Source organism: Empidonax traillii, unplaced genomic scaffold (genome assembly GCF_003031625.1).
Source record: "Empidonax traillii isolate 1590-97213 ecotype Southwest subspecies unplaced genomic scaffold, ASM303162v1 scaffold438:size550143, whole genome shotgun sequence".
Lineage (NCBI taxonomy): Eukaryota > Metazoa > Chordata > Aves > Passeriformes > Tyrannidae > Empidonax > Empidonax traillii.
In genome coordinates, this window is record NW_020955631.1 from 301,473 (window position 1) to 317,778 (window position 16,306).

At 47.0% G+C, this 16,306-nt stretch overlaps 2 protein-coding genes across 2 annotated transcripts in view; one reads left to right on the forward strand and one right to left on the reverse strand.

Annotated features, from left to right (window-relative positions):
• The first annotated feature begins 8,696 nt into the window (after nt 1–8,696).
• Nucleotides 8,697–10,669, forward strand: CRH (corticotropin releasing hormone). The gene is made up of 2 exons (XM_027894702.1): nt 8,697–9,127; nt 9,649–10,669. The coding sequence occupies exon 2, from the start codon at nt 9,664–9,666 to the stop codon at nt 10,186–10,188; it is 525 nt and encodes a 174-aa protein (XP_027750503.1). The 5' UTR covers nt 8,697–9,127; nt 9,649–9,663; the 3' UTR covers nt 10,189–10,669.
• Nucleotides 10,670–12,364: 1,695 nt separating this feature from the next.
• Nucleotides 12,365–16,306, reverse strand: part of TRIM55 (tripartite motif containing 55) — a 35,114-nt gene continuing 31,172 nt past the window's right edge. Inside the window, exon 10 of the mRNA XM_027894675.1 lies at nt 12,365–12,879. Coding sequence (XP_027750476.1) covers nt 12,760–12,879 — 120 coding nt within the window. The 3' untranslated portion in view covers nt 12,365–12,759. The remainder of the gene's footprint in view (nt 12,880–16,306) is intronic.

Here is a 16,306-nt window from a genome sequence, read left to right on the forward strand (position 1 = left end):
TAACAGTAACACCCAAAGGTCAATGGCACTCACTGTTAACACCTTAAATTTGGCTGCTCTAAAATTATTTTTCACACAGCTTTCACTAAGAGAATTGAAAAAGCCTTATAGGGACATTCCCAACCTTTGTATGCCCATATATGTGGCTGACTCAAAAGAGACATTATCAACTCAAGTATTGCCTAAAATTAGACTTTATTTACTGATCACAGTTCTGATGCTATTTTTTAAGTTTAAAAAATGCTTTGGCCCCTCTGCTGGCAGCTATCTGCTCCCATTTGAAAGCATCCTGGGAGAATCTGTGGACTTGTAGCTCCTAATATCTTTGAGGCCAGCCTATGGCTCTCCACTGTAGTAACTAACTCCTAAGACTTCATCCTTTCTCTGTCCTTTAGAATGAACTAGGTTACATTGGAGATGGGTGCTGAAGAGCTCTTGGTGTTTACTTGGACAGTTTTAGCCAAGTTTCAGTTTAACTGGTGATCCCACGATGAGACAGCACTGAGCCACTGCTGCTGCAAACCATGGGCTTGCTCTTGAAAAGAAAAGCAAGGAACCAGCAGCCTTCAGCAAGACTCTTACATGAGATGCAGCATTGCACTGCCGGAGCAGCGTGCAGCAAGTTTGAGTAGTCCAAGCATCTCCACACCCATCACATGAGGTTTGCTTGCCTGTTACACCCCCATCCTGCAGCCTTGCTTGGATGTGATATCCGTACATGTGTCCTGGTGCTAGTTTTAGCCTAGACTGTAGGCCTTGATTCTGGGTAGTGTAGAACTATCTCAGTACAGAATGCATTTCAGTGGTAAACAAAATTAGTTGCATACGGATATTTGGTAACTTCAGGGGTGGTATTTGCAAAGCAGTTTGAGATCTGCTTCTTGTCAAGTGACCTGATGTCAGGCCACTGGCACCGCTGTATTCTAGTGAAGGAAAAATCATAAGCTTAGTGCTTAGGAATATTCATAATCCATCTTACTTCATTTTCATATTCACTAGGCTTTTAAACCACTAGGTTTTTAATGACATCCTCAGACCAAAGATATACATGCTTCTAAGTTTACTGGAAGGGTCTAGTCAGAAGAAACAACTACAATATCTCATTACTACTCCCCCTTTTCTCCTCCAGCATCAGGAGTTCAGAATAAAGTCAGTATTTCTTTCAGACTACAATCTTCCTATGATATTGACAAAATAATATATGGTGATATGTGTGTGTGTGTGTGGCAGTGCCATTCGTAGCCCCTGTCATGACATCCATAATGATGACAAAGCAGAAGAGAGATGAAGGAAACCATCCATTGAGTAAATTCATTACGTACATGATTTCCAATAACAGTAACTCACAGTGAGATTGGGAATGGTTGAGAAATCTGGATATTTTGCCTGGTGGAGACTAAAATTTTCTTTCATTTATTGGCTGGTATAATTTGTGTTTCTATTCTGTACTTTGATTCCTTCACCCAGTCTTTCATCTTGGCTATTGTCAAAACCTATTCCAGACACTGCAGCCTTGTATTAGAGGAACCAGACAAAAAGTCCTGCCAAAATCCAAAGAGTAAACTGCAGCTTTGTACTAGCATTGTCTTCTCCTCATAAAGCAAAGTCTTTTCAAATAAAACTCCATTGGCCTCTGGCTTAGAGAAATGTTTGTTGATCCTGTACATCAGAGATGATGATGAAAACCAACTTCATGTTCCCAGCTAATTTAACACTACCATTTACTATAACGCACTGCTTGAACTGCAAGAGCACTTAGGATTCCTAGTCACAGACTAGGGCATTGCTGTGCTAGACACCAGATAGGCAGGAAACAAAAAAGAAAGTCCCTTCCCCAAAGAATTTTCAGTCTTTGGCATGAGTGTGGTCATTATAAAGATAACAATCTTTTTTTCCAAGAAACGCCTCATCTTGTTAATTATCCCTTGCAATTAGTCTCATGGGGCTCCACTTCCAGCATCACGCACCTGTTAAGTGCAGCCTAGTCAGAGCTTTGATTCTTCCATTTTTTAATGAACAACAAATGGTGCATTAGAGATGTTTGCTCCTTCAAATATGCAGACATCTGAATTTCTAATTGTTTAGCATTAGTCATAACTTAAGTAGGACAGAGCAGATTCTATATATAGCTCATTGCCCAGCCATTCAAGATAGATAGTGTTTGTATTTCTTCCCATATTTCCTCACTTGAAAGGAGTGAGAAGGCAGTTGCAACATCTCAAGTATTCCAAAACTGTTCTGCCCTCATCTCCTTTTCCCCTAGATATTGAAATTGTTTTCAGAATCATAAGATTTTTAAAGAAGATTTAATTCTCAGCTCTTCTGGTGTTTATTTGGGGGTTCTCAGCCTTGATGGCATAACCGAATGATGCCTTTGAGCTTGAAAGCTAAACTTTCTTTTTTTAATTTTTAACACCATTTTAAGTTGTAACAAGATTCCAGGAGCAGAAGTTGTCCTTGGTATGCCAAATCTCCTTTAAATTGCACTGGCCATTTTCCCCCTCTATGCAGTTTTCATTTCTCAGTCTTGTCCTCATGTTGTATGTGCTCTTACATGTGAATATATCACGTGTTTTACATTACTGCATCCAGCTCTGGGGTCCTCAGCACAGAAAAGGTATGAACATGTTGGAACAAGTCCAGAGGAGGGCCACAAAAATGGTCAGAGAGCTGGGACACCTCTCCTGTAAGGAAAGGCTGGGAATGTTGGGGCTGTTCAGCATGGAAAAGAGAATGCTCTGGGAAGACCTTAGAGAAACCTTCCGGTACCCAAAGGGGACTTCTGAGAAAGATGGGGACAAACTTTTTAGCAGGGAGTGTTTTGATTGGACAAAGGGTAATGGTTTTAAACTAAAACAGGAATGATTTAGATGAGATATAAGGAAGATTTTTTTTTTTACTATGAGGGTGGTACAGGAAGATTTTTTTTATGATGAAGCTGAAACAGGTTGCGCAGAGATGCCCTGGCCAAAGGAACATTCAAGGCTGGGTTGAACGGGGCTCTGAGTGAGTTGAAGATGTCCCTCTTTGCAGGGGGGTTGGACTAGATGACCTTTAAATGTCCCTTCCAACCCTAACTATTCTGTGATTGTGTGATTTTGAAGGAAATCCTGGGTCACAATGAGCACACAAGGTGGACGTTTTGCAATCAAGTAAGGGTTTCACTTCCTGCAAATTCAAGCTCCAGCGTTTATCCCATTACTTTCTTCTCCAGAAGAAGAACAGTGGGTTGTCCATTGAAAAAACATAGCTTCAGAAGTCTGCTCAAATTTCTTCTGCCTTGGGGGCTGGACAATGCCACATCAGCCCAGTTGTGCCCAAATGTTTCTCTGGATTTTCCTAATAGTGCTCAGATCCATAGGCCTGGCAACCTGGTTCTCTCATGCTTGTGACATTGCTGCAGCTTCAAACTTGAATGAACCAAACATTGCTGCTGACACTAATGGCTGATGGCAGGCCTGGTACTGCACATGATAAAAGCAAGGCAGGGTCCTGGTGCCAGTGGTGTGTTTGAGGGCTCGAGCCGCTCCTGGCCTAGTGGTCTTTCCCACAGGGACACGCTAGCAGGGCAGACAGGCTCTTGTCTGCTCCTGGCCTTTTGTGGACAGTTCTTCACAGACTCCCCGGAACAAGCCTGTCAACAACCACCCGCAATTCAGTCACAGCATTGTGGGATTCCTCTCTGTGCCCCTCTCCCAGTGCCAAGTAAAGGAGCGGTGCTGGGATTTAACCTCCCAGGACAGAGACATGCCTGGGGAGAAGCACTGTGGTATTCCCACCTACCCTTTCCTGAAGCTCCATCCTGGTTTCTCCTTGGCCAGAGGCTTGGCCTGTGTGCCCGGCACTTGCCCTGCCTTGGTTCAGCATCCCCCATTTCACTCACTGGAGCCCAGACTCTGCTGTGCATACTGGCTGTGTGTGTCCTTGTCTCTGCTGCTGTGAACCACAGTGAATCTGGCTTTTTCAGTGGGTTGTTCCAGATGTGCGCAAGGTGCAAACTCAAATCCTTGTCCTTGTCCCAGTCTATGTCTTTGTGCTAAAGACAGACAGACAGACTGGACGCTCAACTAACCATCAGCATTTCTCTCATGGTCAAATGTACCCAGACGCAAAGAAAACCAGGAATACCAATTGCTCAGCACTCCCAGGGAGTGCTTGTTTGATGGATTTCCTTGTTGCTACCAATAACTGTGAGATTAGTTCCCGCAACATTATCATTAACAGCACAGAGGGCTCACACACGTGCCTGTGCAGCCTTCTCCAGCCCTTGTTCAAGAGCAAGAATAGCAACTGACAAGTCTTGTGAGGTAAATATAAAGGTCAGCTGTTGCCTCCCAGGATGAGGGCTGTCAGGAGGAGAGAGGCGCAGCCCTTGCCGCCAGCACGCTTCTCCCAACCTCCATCTGCAACTTCCTTTCCCTGCTCAGAAGAAAAGAGTGATGCTGTGAGGCCTCCCTAAGGGCTTTTTGGTGATGTCCAAGACTGCACGGGCGCAGCTCCACTCCGTGTTACATGTACTGTTGGGAATATTCCCCGGGCATGAAGGTCTTTGGGCGAAGGGAAAGCTGTGGCTGGGCCAGCAGATCCATGCTTGAGATTCCTGAGCAGCACACACTGGCCCCTGCTCAGCTGGAGGTCAGGCTTTGGGAGGAGAACTGCCCCTGCAAATCCACCCGTGTGTGAGCCGCTGTGAACGGCTGTGTTCTTCCCAGACATGATGGAACCAAGAGGATATTCCTGAGGAATTTTTCCTTCTGCTGGGACCCCCAAGCTCATAAAATTATGTCTTGTGGGCAGCCGTCTGGGATCAAGAGTATGAATATTAAGTCATGAATGAAAATAGTCCTCTGGTTCAGCTAATGGTCTTGGTCTCAGATATTGCAAGATTCACTCCTGCTTCATACACAAATCCTGGAGCAATGTTGGATAAATCTCTTCACTCCCTCGTGCTGTTTTGCCCCGCTGATAAGTCTGGGAAGCTAAGGTGCTTTCCTCTCTCTCTCACAGAACTGTAGGAAAACCTGTGACAAGTTAAAGGTGGAGCTCTGCTGTAAGGGTAAGCATACCACAGAAAATCCTTGTGACAGGAGCATGTGACTTCCTTCCTGGAGGGAGGTGATTGAAAAATGGAAAGAGAAATTAAAAGTGAATGAGAGAATTTTGAAGGTATCTGGGGTCAGAAGAAAGGGCAGATAGCTCAGCTCCTTATCAGTTTCGTTCTTCATCCCTACCTACAACATACTCCTTTGTATTTAATTGATTTATTTTTATTGATTTTTATAACCCACTTCAAGTGAGGTTCCCTATGATTATTCTAGCAAACTCAGGCTGCTGAGGAATAACAGGCAAATGTATTTTGTTCTTAAAATGACTTATTACATTCAGGCATAGTAAGATACCCTGATTTTTTCTTTTCTCTCCTCTGGCTGTTCTAAAATCCATAATATTTATGAGCATCAGATTTAGATTTTTTTGTATCAGGACTACCAAAAGGTGAAATGGAGACGTGATGCATACAAATGTCAGTGTATGATTACTGGCACCTCAGAGCGGGTGAGATGAACTGAGTTTACCTGAAATAGGGGCAGATTGTAAGAGTGCATGTTAGGGAGCTGATCACAGGGATCAAGAATGATGGTGATCACATGAAGGGGTTCTGTGAGATGATGTGGAAATGTTTGCTGAATGCGATAATAAGGAAAACTCTTACTGCCTTCTGACAAAGGCTGGAGTGCTAATGAAACATTGCACTGTGGTAGAAAGTTGATCTACAGTGAGTGCATGTCCTTCCATGTTTGCATTTGGACATCTTCAAAAATACATGGGGTAAGAGCCATGCCCTCAGTTTAACATCATCCACTCTGTGTTGCTATATTTAGAACTGTGTGATCTCTCTTCTGCGGTCAGTCAGTGAGGAGGGGATTCTTCACACCTGACATTAGCTATCTAAAAATTCAGTGACTAGCTAAGGTAGTTGTCTGAACTCCCTTTATAGACAAGGGAATGAGGTGAGCTACTCCAGAAACCTGAAAGTACTATATTGCAATGGGGTGTATAATGCTCTGGGCATGCTTTTGCTTTCCCTTAGCTACCTCAGACTAGCCATAATTGCTTTTCAGTAGGTGCTTGAGTTTGAGATCACTAAGGGTAAAGGGCAGATGCATTCAACCCAGATCAGTGGAGAGGAAATGGGCCTTGCTAGTGCTTTTTAATTCTAGACAATGTTATTTTGTGATTCACTGTAAAAATTCTGTTTGCTCCTGATGTTTGCAGAATGAGTCAAATATGAATACTTTTCTTATGAAGGGTATGCTAATCTTGAACTATATCACTAAACATAAAACTAATCCAGATGTACTTGATATCCTCTTTGTCTTTCTTTTTTACCCCTCCAGTGACAACCCATGATTTCTTCTGTTACAATCTCCTTCAGGAGTGAGATTTCAGTCAGAAACTAGTGACTCTGGAAAAAAGAATTCTGTACTCCTAGACAGTCAGTTCTGCATCTGAAGTGCTGAGGGAAGTACTTTTTGTTTTGTGTATCTGTGATATTTTATATTCCTCATTATCAGGATATCCGAATGTCTCACAGTCTTCCCTGCATTTAAACTGTTGCAAATCCTTTCACACATCGCTCAGGATCTGTGAGGGAAGTGGAGTAATAAGACCATATAGGATTAGAAACAAGCCTGCATGAGACACTGCAGACCCTGCTCAGATGTCAGGAGTCAGTAAAAAGGGGAGAAGGAACTGGCAGGCTGTACAGCACTTGTGAAAATTTGAGAATCCTAGCCCACTCCTGTGTTGCATTTGCTATACCTGGATTTCTTCAAGGGATAAAACAGGCCAAAACAGTTTGCCTGAGGGGACCTAAATAATATTGTAAATGATTAAAAATGAAACATAACCTGAGCTAGTTCTCATTGGCATCAATCTTCTGGAGAGACACAGCTCTGTATTATTCAGATCTTATCCACAACACTAAAAAAATGTATTCAGATCAGAATTTTTCCTTCTTTACGTTTATGATCACATTATTTTCAGAGGTTTTGTGTTTTAGAGGGTATATTAAATGTAAAAATGGAGACACGGTGATAAAACCCATCCCAGAGCACATCTGAAGGGTTTGAGTTTAATAAGTACCCCTTATGTTTTCCATCAACCGATTGAACTTAGCTCCTGTTTCTTTGAACCTCTTGTTCTCACTGAAAGCAGTGCTGACATGCTTTAAAAGCATACAAATAGCTTCTGCTGTGACTAGCTACACAATGTATTCTGTTCTGTAATACGCATTTCAGTTCATGAATGCCTGAGCTAACAGAGGTAATGAAGAGCTAAATCTCTGGTATTACTACTTGTTTTTCCATTTATTTCTTCATGATGCACAAGATCTGATTCTTTGGCACTTCACCAAAAGCGTCCGAGGGTGGAGGTAGGTATAACTGAAATTGAAGTGCATCACATCCCTAAGGAGATGCTCAGATTTGGGCTGCGGCCAACCTCATGCATTAAGTTGTTTGAACTTTGTTATTTTATTAAGGAAATGGATTGCAGATTTATCACTTATTTAGCATTGATAGCGTACGACCACCTGTTCTGTTGCAGCTCCTCACTATGATGGGAGACGAGCAAGTGCGTGACCCAGGCATTTACAGTCTAGGCTAGAAAAAACCAGTAGGTTTTCTGTAAAATTTTCCAGTTTAAAGGGGGGGACATGATTGATGTTGCAACTGAGGCAGTGGAGAAGCACGGCTGAGATGCACTGGCAAAGATGATGGGATGCAAAAATGGAAGAACACACAGAGAGGTGTTGGGCAGAAGTCATTTCTATAGGCAGCACTACTTCCTGAAGAGATCAGAGGGCTTGAAAGCCAGCCGGAGAGATTGGTGTAATATGGTCTGGAGCCTAATAGACATGGGAGAGCACTTCAAAGAGAGCTCCACGTGGGATTAGGACACCCCGGAGAGAGGGTGTCTTAGCTGAGGAGGGCAAACAGGGAGGTATATGGCCATGGGGTTGAAGAGGTGGGGAAGATAAGCTGGTGGAGTCGAGAAGGGGGGAAAAGAGCGATTGTTACCTCCACGCAAGAAGGAGGAAGACAATGGAGAGGAGCACGGACCAGAGCGGGGGAGCGCGATCCGGCAGCGCGGAGCCAGGGACGGGACGAGCAGGCGGCGGTGCGGGCGGTGGCAGGGGAGGAGGAGCGAGGGGAGCGCTGCCCGGGCTGCGCTCCCTACCCCGCCAGATGCTCCCAGCGGCCTCGGCGGCGACGGCCCCGGCCCTCCCCGCCACCCCGGGGGGCTTTCCGCCCCTTCTACCCGTGGCGGGTCCCTGGGTAGCCCCGATGCCAGCGATGCCGTGAGTCTCTCCCGGCACCGGCATGTGTTCTGCCTCTTCCCCGCGGGCTCGACTGAGCCCCTGCCCGCTTTGCAGGGCAAGCGCTGCCTCGGCCTGCCCGGGGCGAGGAGCAAAGTGGAATCCCCGCAAAATGCGCGCCCCTCGGAACCTCCTTTGCTGACCCGCCACAGCCGCCCCGTGCGGGCGGGCTCGGAGGAGGCGGGGGCCGGGCAGGACCGGGAATAGGGGAAGGAGTCGGCCCGGGATAGCAACCCCGGCCCGGCTTGGGTCGGGCACCTCCCCGTGGGCCAGCCCGTGAGTGGAAAGTTTCCCCGGAGTGACCTCTCATAGTACGCGCTCGCTAGGAAATCTCATTCAAGTATTTTTGTCAATGGGGTGGGGGGGGCATCCTGCTCCCCGGCCCCCGGCCCCGCTGACGTCACTGCAGAGGCGATAAATATCTGTTGATATAATTGGACGTGAGATTTGGGGTTGCGATAGCGAAACTCTGCCCATCGCCGCTCCGACGGGCCCCCATGATTTATTCAGCAGTAGATCGGGGCACGCAATCGGGCTGTCAGGAGAGCGTCAGCTTATTAGGCAAGTTCTGCGTGATTCCAGGAGAGGGTCTAAGCTATAAAAATCCCGCGCCCCGGCTCTGATTAGGACCAAATCTGATCCCAAGTTCGCCAGGAGCCGACTCCGAGGGAGAGTGAGAGGAAAGGACTCCGGGCACTGCAGAGTCCCGCCACCGCCCGCCCTGCCCTGCCACCGCCACCGCCGCCCCAGGTAGGTGCGGGGCCGCGCCCGGCGCGGAGCGGGGCTGAGCGCGGAGTCCCGCGGAACGCGGCGGGCTGCCCCACCGGGCAGGGTGCGGGGAGACGCGGGGGAGCGGACGCTCGCACCCCGCAGCTCTTGGGGAGAGCTGCCCCTCCGCAGGCGCTCCACGCTCCCCCTCACCCCGGGTGGGTGAAGGGGTGCGGGTCCGTGCACACGCGGAGAATCTGCACAGGGGTTCAGCCCAGTCTGGTGCCCGGGAGCTGCCCGGAGCTGCCCCGCGGGGCTGTTCCGCGTGGACCTGCCGCCTCGACGGCTCTGGTGGACGGGCCGAGGTGAGCTCGGTCGGGCAGCGATGTGCGGTGTGCAGTGTGCGGGGCGCGGGGCGCAGCGTGAGGGGCGCGGAGGGGCGCGGAGCGCCGCGTTTCAGCACCGGGACAGCGGCGGCGGGGACGCCCCGTCGCCGCGCTGCCCTCCCCGCCGCCGCGGCTCGGCTGTGTAACCCAAATCCCGTTCCTCGTCTGCCTCCGCAGATTTGGGCCCCGACCATGAAGATCCCGCTGCTGGTCTCCACGGGAATCCTGCTGGTCGCCCTCCTGCCCTGCCAGGAGTGCAGAGCTCTCAACAAGAGTCCGGCAGCCGCCCCCGGGGCTCTGCACCAGCCAGATTTCTTCCAGCAACAGCGGCAGCAGCAGCAGCAAACTCTGCCCGTCCTGCTTCGCATGGGAGAAGAGTATTTCCTGCGCCTGGGCAACCTCCACAAGAGACCCCTTGGCTCTTTCTCCGCCTCCTCCAGCAGCACCAGCCACCTACAGCCCGAAGCCTCCGCCAGCAACTTTTTCCGGGCGGCGGTGCAACAGCTGCAGCAGCTGCCCAAGCGCTCGCCAGGGAGCCCCGAGAACGGCGAAGCCGAGGGTGAGGCTGTGGAGAGGGAAAAGCGATCCGAGGAGCCCCCTATTTCTCTGGATCTGACTTTCCACCTCCTGCGAGAAGTCTTGGAGATGGCCCGAGCCGAGCAGTTAGCGCAGCAAGCTCACAGCAACAGGAAACTGATGGAGATAATCGGGAAGTGAAACGGCCCCGCCCCACCTTGCCAAAGAGATTCCGCAGTTAGCACAAGAATAATTACACCGTCCGATGTACCATAGTGCTGCTCTGATGTCATCTCTTTATTTTTATATAGCTTTAAACCTAGAAGGGTGTACTCCGAACAGCCTCTGTCCCTTGACTAGCATGCACAACCGTGTACCAAGTGCAGAAACTCGAGTGTCGTTCGTAACCTCCCCTACCTTTATTTATTTCTCCATTTCCCAGTTATTCTAGTGCCATCGCTACGTAGGGATATGTGAGCATTGGAAGAAATGGTGCCAAGAAGACAGAAAACTTTTCTGCTAGGGGCAGGGAGGTGGGAGGGGGAATCTCTGTAAGCTACTTTCGATTCACTTTTTTTCCTGTAAACATTTTCACAATAAAACATCTTTTCAGCGCTCGGTCGATTTGGTTGTGTAAGAGAATGTTTAATATTTATATTTTTAATAAAAGCTGCAAAGTAAAGATGACTTGATAGACTTTCTTGCCTAGACGCCTGAGGGCTGCTCCGCCTCCCTCAGCGCTTACCGGGATGGGATGGGGGGTTGGGTGGGTGAGGGCACCCGCGTCCGCGGGCACCCGGGGAGCCCTATATCGCCCTCGGGGATACTTTTCCCCTCCCTGCCCCGGGAAGTCCCCATCCCCGCGGGCTCTCCCAGAGGTGCGCCCCGATGGGGGCTGCCTCACGCCGCCGACCTCGGCTAAGGCTGCTTCCGGGAACGGGATGTCGAGGGCAAATCGGTGCCTCCAGGCACTGCCGAATCCCACTCAGCAGCCCCCTGAGGGGAGTCCCTGGCTCCTGCCGCTGTGGTCGGGGCCGGGTAGCCTCCTCCCGCCAGAGCGCAGCGATGGGAAAACGGTGAGGCGCTCCCACATCTCTTTTGCGTTTTCATTCTGGCTCTGTGCATCCTCCCCAAAATGGCACGTTCCTCCCGCTTCGGCTTCCCCTGTCCCGGCGGCGGTGCCCAAGCGGGCTCCTTCCCAGGGGCTCTGAGTATATGTGGAGGAACTTTGCGGGAAGAGCAAGGGGAAATCTCCAGGACGACTGGGAGAATATAGGAAATCCCTCACACCGAACCAAATCCCAGAGAAAAGCTGCTCCAGCAGCCGGAGGCGATGCGGTGGTGGTGCTGGGCGGCGCTCTCTCTAGGCTGTGAGAGTTCCAAATCTTTACGTGGAGCTCGCCTGTGCAGCCCGACAAACTCTCGCAGGAGCGTGCTCCAGGGAAAACAGAGACAAACGAGGGTTGATGTCACTCAGGCCGATAGCAGCGGATGTCCAGGATAAGGTGGACACCCACACTGCTAACTGGTCTGCACTGCCAGCTCACCAGTCCAGCTGGGACACAGCGCAGCCCTACGGCCCCACACAGTCCCCTGCCAAAACTGCATCGAGGGCCTGGCTCAGGAATCTGGGAAAGATCCACAAGTAACCCTAGTGCAGAGCTTGACATCTGGTCCCCTGTGGCACCAAGCACTCCCAGCAGCCTTCCAGTCTCTCATAAACACTACTGAGTGTTGACACCTTGCTCCTAGTGACAAAAAATTGCAGAATGTCACCTTAAATACAGCTTGTAGAACTTCTTTTAAGACACAAATTTGATTTCATTAGAAAGATAAATATCTGCAATGCACATGGAACAGGACAGTCAGCATCTGCCTTTTCTACAGCGCACCACTGGGACTTCAAATTAAACCTTGACTGAATACATGTGACCACCTCACTGCATCCTGGCTTCATGTAATAACATGCCCCCTGTTCTACACTCACTGATGACTGAGAAGACATAGACACAGATTATGGCTGGACAGGCTGGGCAGCACTACAGCATTTGCCCCACATACTCAGAGCTGTGTCCTGCATCCACACGTGGGGTCTTGGCCAGTGCTTTTGGTGTATGCATCTTCCTCATTCCTGCCACTGGGAATCTTCCTGACAAATAAAGTGTTTGTATGAGCATCATCTGTTGTGGCTTAGCAGGAAGAGCAAGCACAAAGGCAGAAATGGCAGCTTCCTTCTTTCCTACTGTGTTCCGCAGCTGTGGAGGCACCAGTACTGTCAGACACAACACTGATTTGGGGCTGCCAAGGATGTCTGAAGTCACTGAAGTCACCAGCACCAACAAGTGGGGATGCAGGAGGATACTGAGAAGAAACACTGTTTTGGCAAAGGATGCTACTAGTGAGTATCATACCAGCATTTTAGCTAACAACATTGGTGAAAGGCTTACACCTATGAGGGGATGTGCCAAAAGTGAGTAACAAAACACTAGCAGTGCTCAGCCTAAAGCTGTAGTGATGCTACTTTCCCCTTGCAAGTAAAAAAATTATTAGAAAACACTTTAACTACAATACAGGATAGTAATTTGTCCCCATGCTCCCATCCCTCTCAGTCTGTCATCTCAAGGAAATGATGCGGAGGCCAACTGAGTTCCTGGGAATGAAACCTGCTCGGATGTCCCTTTCCAGGCCAGTTTCTCTGCTGACTGCAGCCAGGCTGCCTGTGCTCACGGTCCCTCCGAGGAGAAGCACATCAGAAGCTAGCAGAGTGAGTCATCATTCATTCAGTGAGTTCAACCAGGAGAAGGAGAAGATATGACGAGCCGGCTCATCACCCCTCTCACTGCTCGCAGGAGCTTCCTCCACTCGTCCTTGAGGGTATGGTTCAGAACCAGTCTGCAAAGGAAGGAAAGGTTGACAAAGGGAAGAGGAAAATACGAATTGCATTAAAACCCTTAAGACTTCACAACATGCAGGAAAACAGAATGAAGTGGGAAAGAGGGGAAAAGGCAGGGAGCATGGAAATTTGGGGAGGCCAGCCAGACTTCTAACACCAGAGAAGTCAGAGGGACTTTTGCCATGACCATTGGCAGAGGAAGGATTGTGCCAGGTGAGTATGTTGCATTGGTGCAAAGGGCTGTCCTGATTAGGACCTCTGGAATATTATTGCTCTGAAGGTGATAAATGCCTGTTCAGAAGAGATTCTGAGCCAGCTTGGCTTGTGTAGCTGGGCCTCCAGATTGATGTGAACCAAAGCCAAAAGTTATTGCCAGTGCATTGCCACTCAAAATGATTCTTGTTCTGCTGTTATGAAATCTGCCTTGGATGTATTTTCTGGTTTGTTTTTTTTCCCCTTTAAAGAATTTTAATATTTATTTCATTTCAGTTTCACTCAGAACAAGGAAAGGAAATAAAAAATACAGAGATATAAGCTTCCGTTTATATCCTGGTTTTGTTTGCATAGTTATCCTACACTTATAGTAGAAAAAGGAATCTGGACATGATATACTGTAGTTGCTAATTAAAGGAATTTCTAAAATTAGCTGAATATTTAACAGACCAGTGTAAGAGGTGGAAATATTTTACTAGTTCCAGTGTTTTCAGATCCCTTTGGCAGAGAATGAAGACTGCTTTGTGATAGTATCAGAAATCCTATTAAAAATAAAATACATAAAAATTGGTGATTTGTTAGCTAAGGAATGCCTCATGTCTTCATCATTAAAACCACAGTCTAACTTGCAATATACAGGATTTTTCCCCTTATATTCCTAGATATGCACTTGAGTTATTGTACGTTCTCAAAATTAAAACAGCTATACTGCCAGACTTCTTTGTGTAGAGCTTCACCTTACTTTGGGAACTTCAGCGTGATCTCAGGTGAACTATTTGATATCAACATACTACTCAACAGAGGGAAAATGACAAAGTAGTATCCTCTGAATTTTAACATGTCCTAAAATTGTCCTGAAACAGAAAGTTACCAAAATAGTGATGCTAACAGACATGTCCAGCAAAAAACATTGAAGCAGAGATGCTTGTGAGGAACTGAAGCATGGGATGGATTATTTTTTCCTAAGCATTTTTATAAGTACTTACTGTTAAAGTGTGACACAAGAATTAGTAAGAACTAATGGTATGTTAAGTATAAATTGACTATTGGGCTTCTGTCTGGTCACAGAATCATAGAATCAGCCGGGTTGGAAAGGACCTCCGAGATCAAGTCCATCCCTTACCTATTTAACTGTCATGTCACCAACAAACAAGATAGTATGAAGGTATGAAAAAAGTAGCTCCCTATTTCGTTATTCAGATCTAATTAGAGTCCACTGTGCCATTTTTAGACCCAGATCCTTGGTTGCTCTAAACTGGAATAGCCCTATTTATGAAATACTGTCTGAGAAACTGCTTTAATATTTGACATGTGGGCTACTAATCTTTGACTTAGGATCATATTTTCAAAGCAAGGCACTCATTGCTACTCACTACAACATACAGGACTCAAAGGACATTTTTGGGCAAGGATCTTGCAGAAGAATACAGCTTTTGCTTGCTAACTTTATGTTGTACTTTAATGAGAACGCAAGCATGGTGAAAAATGTGGGAGAAATAGCTGCCTACTTGAGTGTGAAAGTCCATTTTCAGCAATGCCAATGAGAAGGGTTGTTTCCCAGACTTGTGCAAAAGTATGGTAAAGAATTTGGCCCAGGGGACCAGATCTTCAGCTGAAAGGCAGGTAGATAATTGAGTCCTGAATATAGAAGATCTGCCTCTCAGCCCTGTGAAGTGCAGATTGCAAATCTTTCATCCTGATTATAAAAGTCAGGTTTCAGCAGTAAATACATGGCTAGACTTTCTGAGTTGTATGGGATTCGGGGCTATCTTGATCTTGGTAGATGTAGGAGCGTAGGTGGTTTATTAGTCTTCTGTGATACTGAAAATTTTGCCTTTATTTTTGGAAGGGCAGCAAGAGTGCCTGCACCAGCCAAGAGTAATTTTGAAACTGGTTGTGCAATTTTGTGCACTGAGCCCTCAGCAGTGTGTGTAAGCAGGCATTGGACAACCTTCCTCACTTCTCACCCTGTAAATGAATAGGACTGGCAAGAAGTTTAAAACAAAATTTCTGCATTTTTATTCCTTCTTTTTTTTTTACTTAAACCCACACTGGGTTTAAGTGGAAAAAAAAAAAAAAAAGAAGGAATAAAAAATTCTCTTTCTGTGCAATATAGGCTTCCTTTAGCACTTCCACTGGCTATTCTAACCAGCTGCTATACAAAATTTACATTAAATCAAGATTAACTTTGAAGCAAAGTACTATCTACGGGCTTAAAATTATGCAGCTTGTTTCATAGGATTTGGACTTAACATGTTAGAAAAAAAAGGCTCAGTGTAATGACTTAGGCTGGCAAGGTGACTGCATTACCTTGTGAACCAACACTGGTGGTACTGCATTTCAAACAAAACAATCTTTGTCTGCATCACTGCCAAAACTGTATTTCATAATGTGTTAACTCCTGCATATTTTGCTATGATGACATCTTCCTGTGTCAGCAAAACAATATTGGAGCTCCAACAGATTCCCACTGGGTTTGGTTGGATGAAGCATTTGCTCCCTGCAGCTCTCTGGACTCAGCAGGCTGCTGGTCTCGATGTGCCTTTCCAAGAGCTATCATTTTCCATCACATCCAGCCAGGAATGAAGCAAGCACAAAACTGACAATATAGACATTGCTTGGCTTTTAGACCTGAGTTTTCACACCTGTGATACTTTGGAGTTTCTACTCTGAGTCGTCCAGTGACTGAGGTACACTCTCCTCATGTAAGACAAAAAATCATCAAAAGGTGCCAAAAGCAACTCTATCCACGCTATTAAGTCTGTTTCCCTCTTCCACCAGCAGCCCTCACAATTCAGAGTTATAAAGTGTGCTGAGGATTGCCTGAGACAAGGGTTTCAACTGTAGATTTTACAGAATACAACTTTTTTGGAACCAGGATGTGATTCTGAAAGTCAGAATGCAAAAGCAGGTCTACTCAGTGTCACTGGGATTCAGTCATCTGACTGCTCTGTAATTCCTTGGAATCTCATCCTGGACTACCTTATTCTCCCTGTAACCACAACCCTACTCCACTGAGAGATGTAAACTTTGTGCTGAGCATGGCAGAGCCCTTGCCACATGCCTTTAAGACAGTTCAGATTCAACACTTCATCATGTCTGTCCATTGCTATTAGGTAACTGTTGTCAAGATTCTACCTGAGCTTTATCTTAGCCTTGGAGATCTCATGGGTAGGGCTTGTTTTTCACATTACCTAGAATAACAAGTCCCAA

Bases quoted from the DNA above. Each gene is read 5' to 3' on its own strand.
- CRH (XM_027894702.1), top strand. From the start codon at position 9,664: ATGAAGATCCCGCTGCTGGTCTCCACGGGAATCCTGCTGGTCGCCCTC.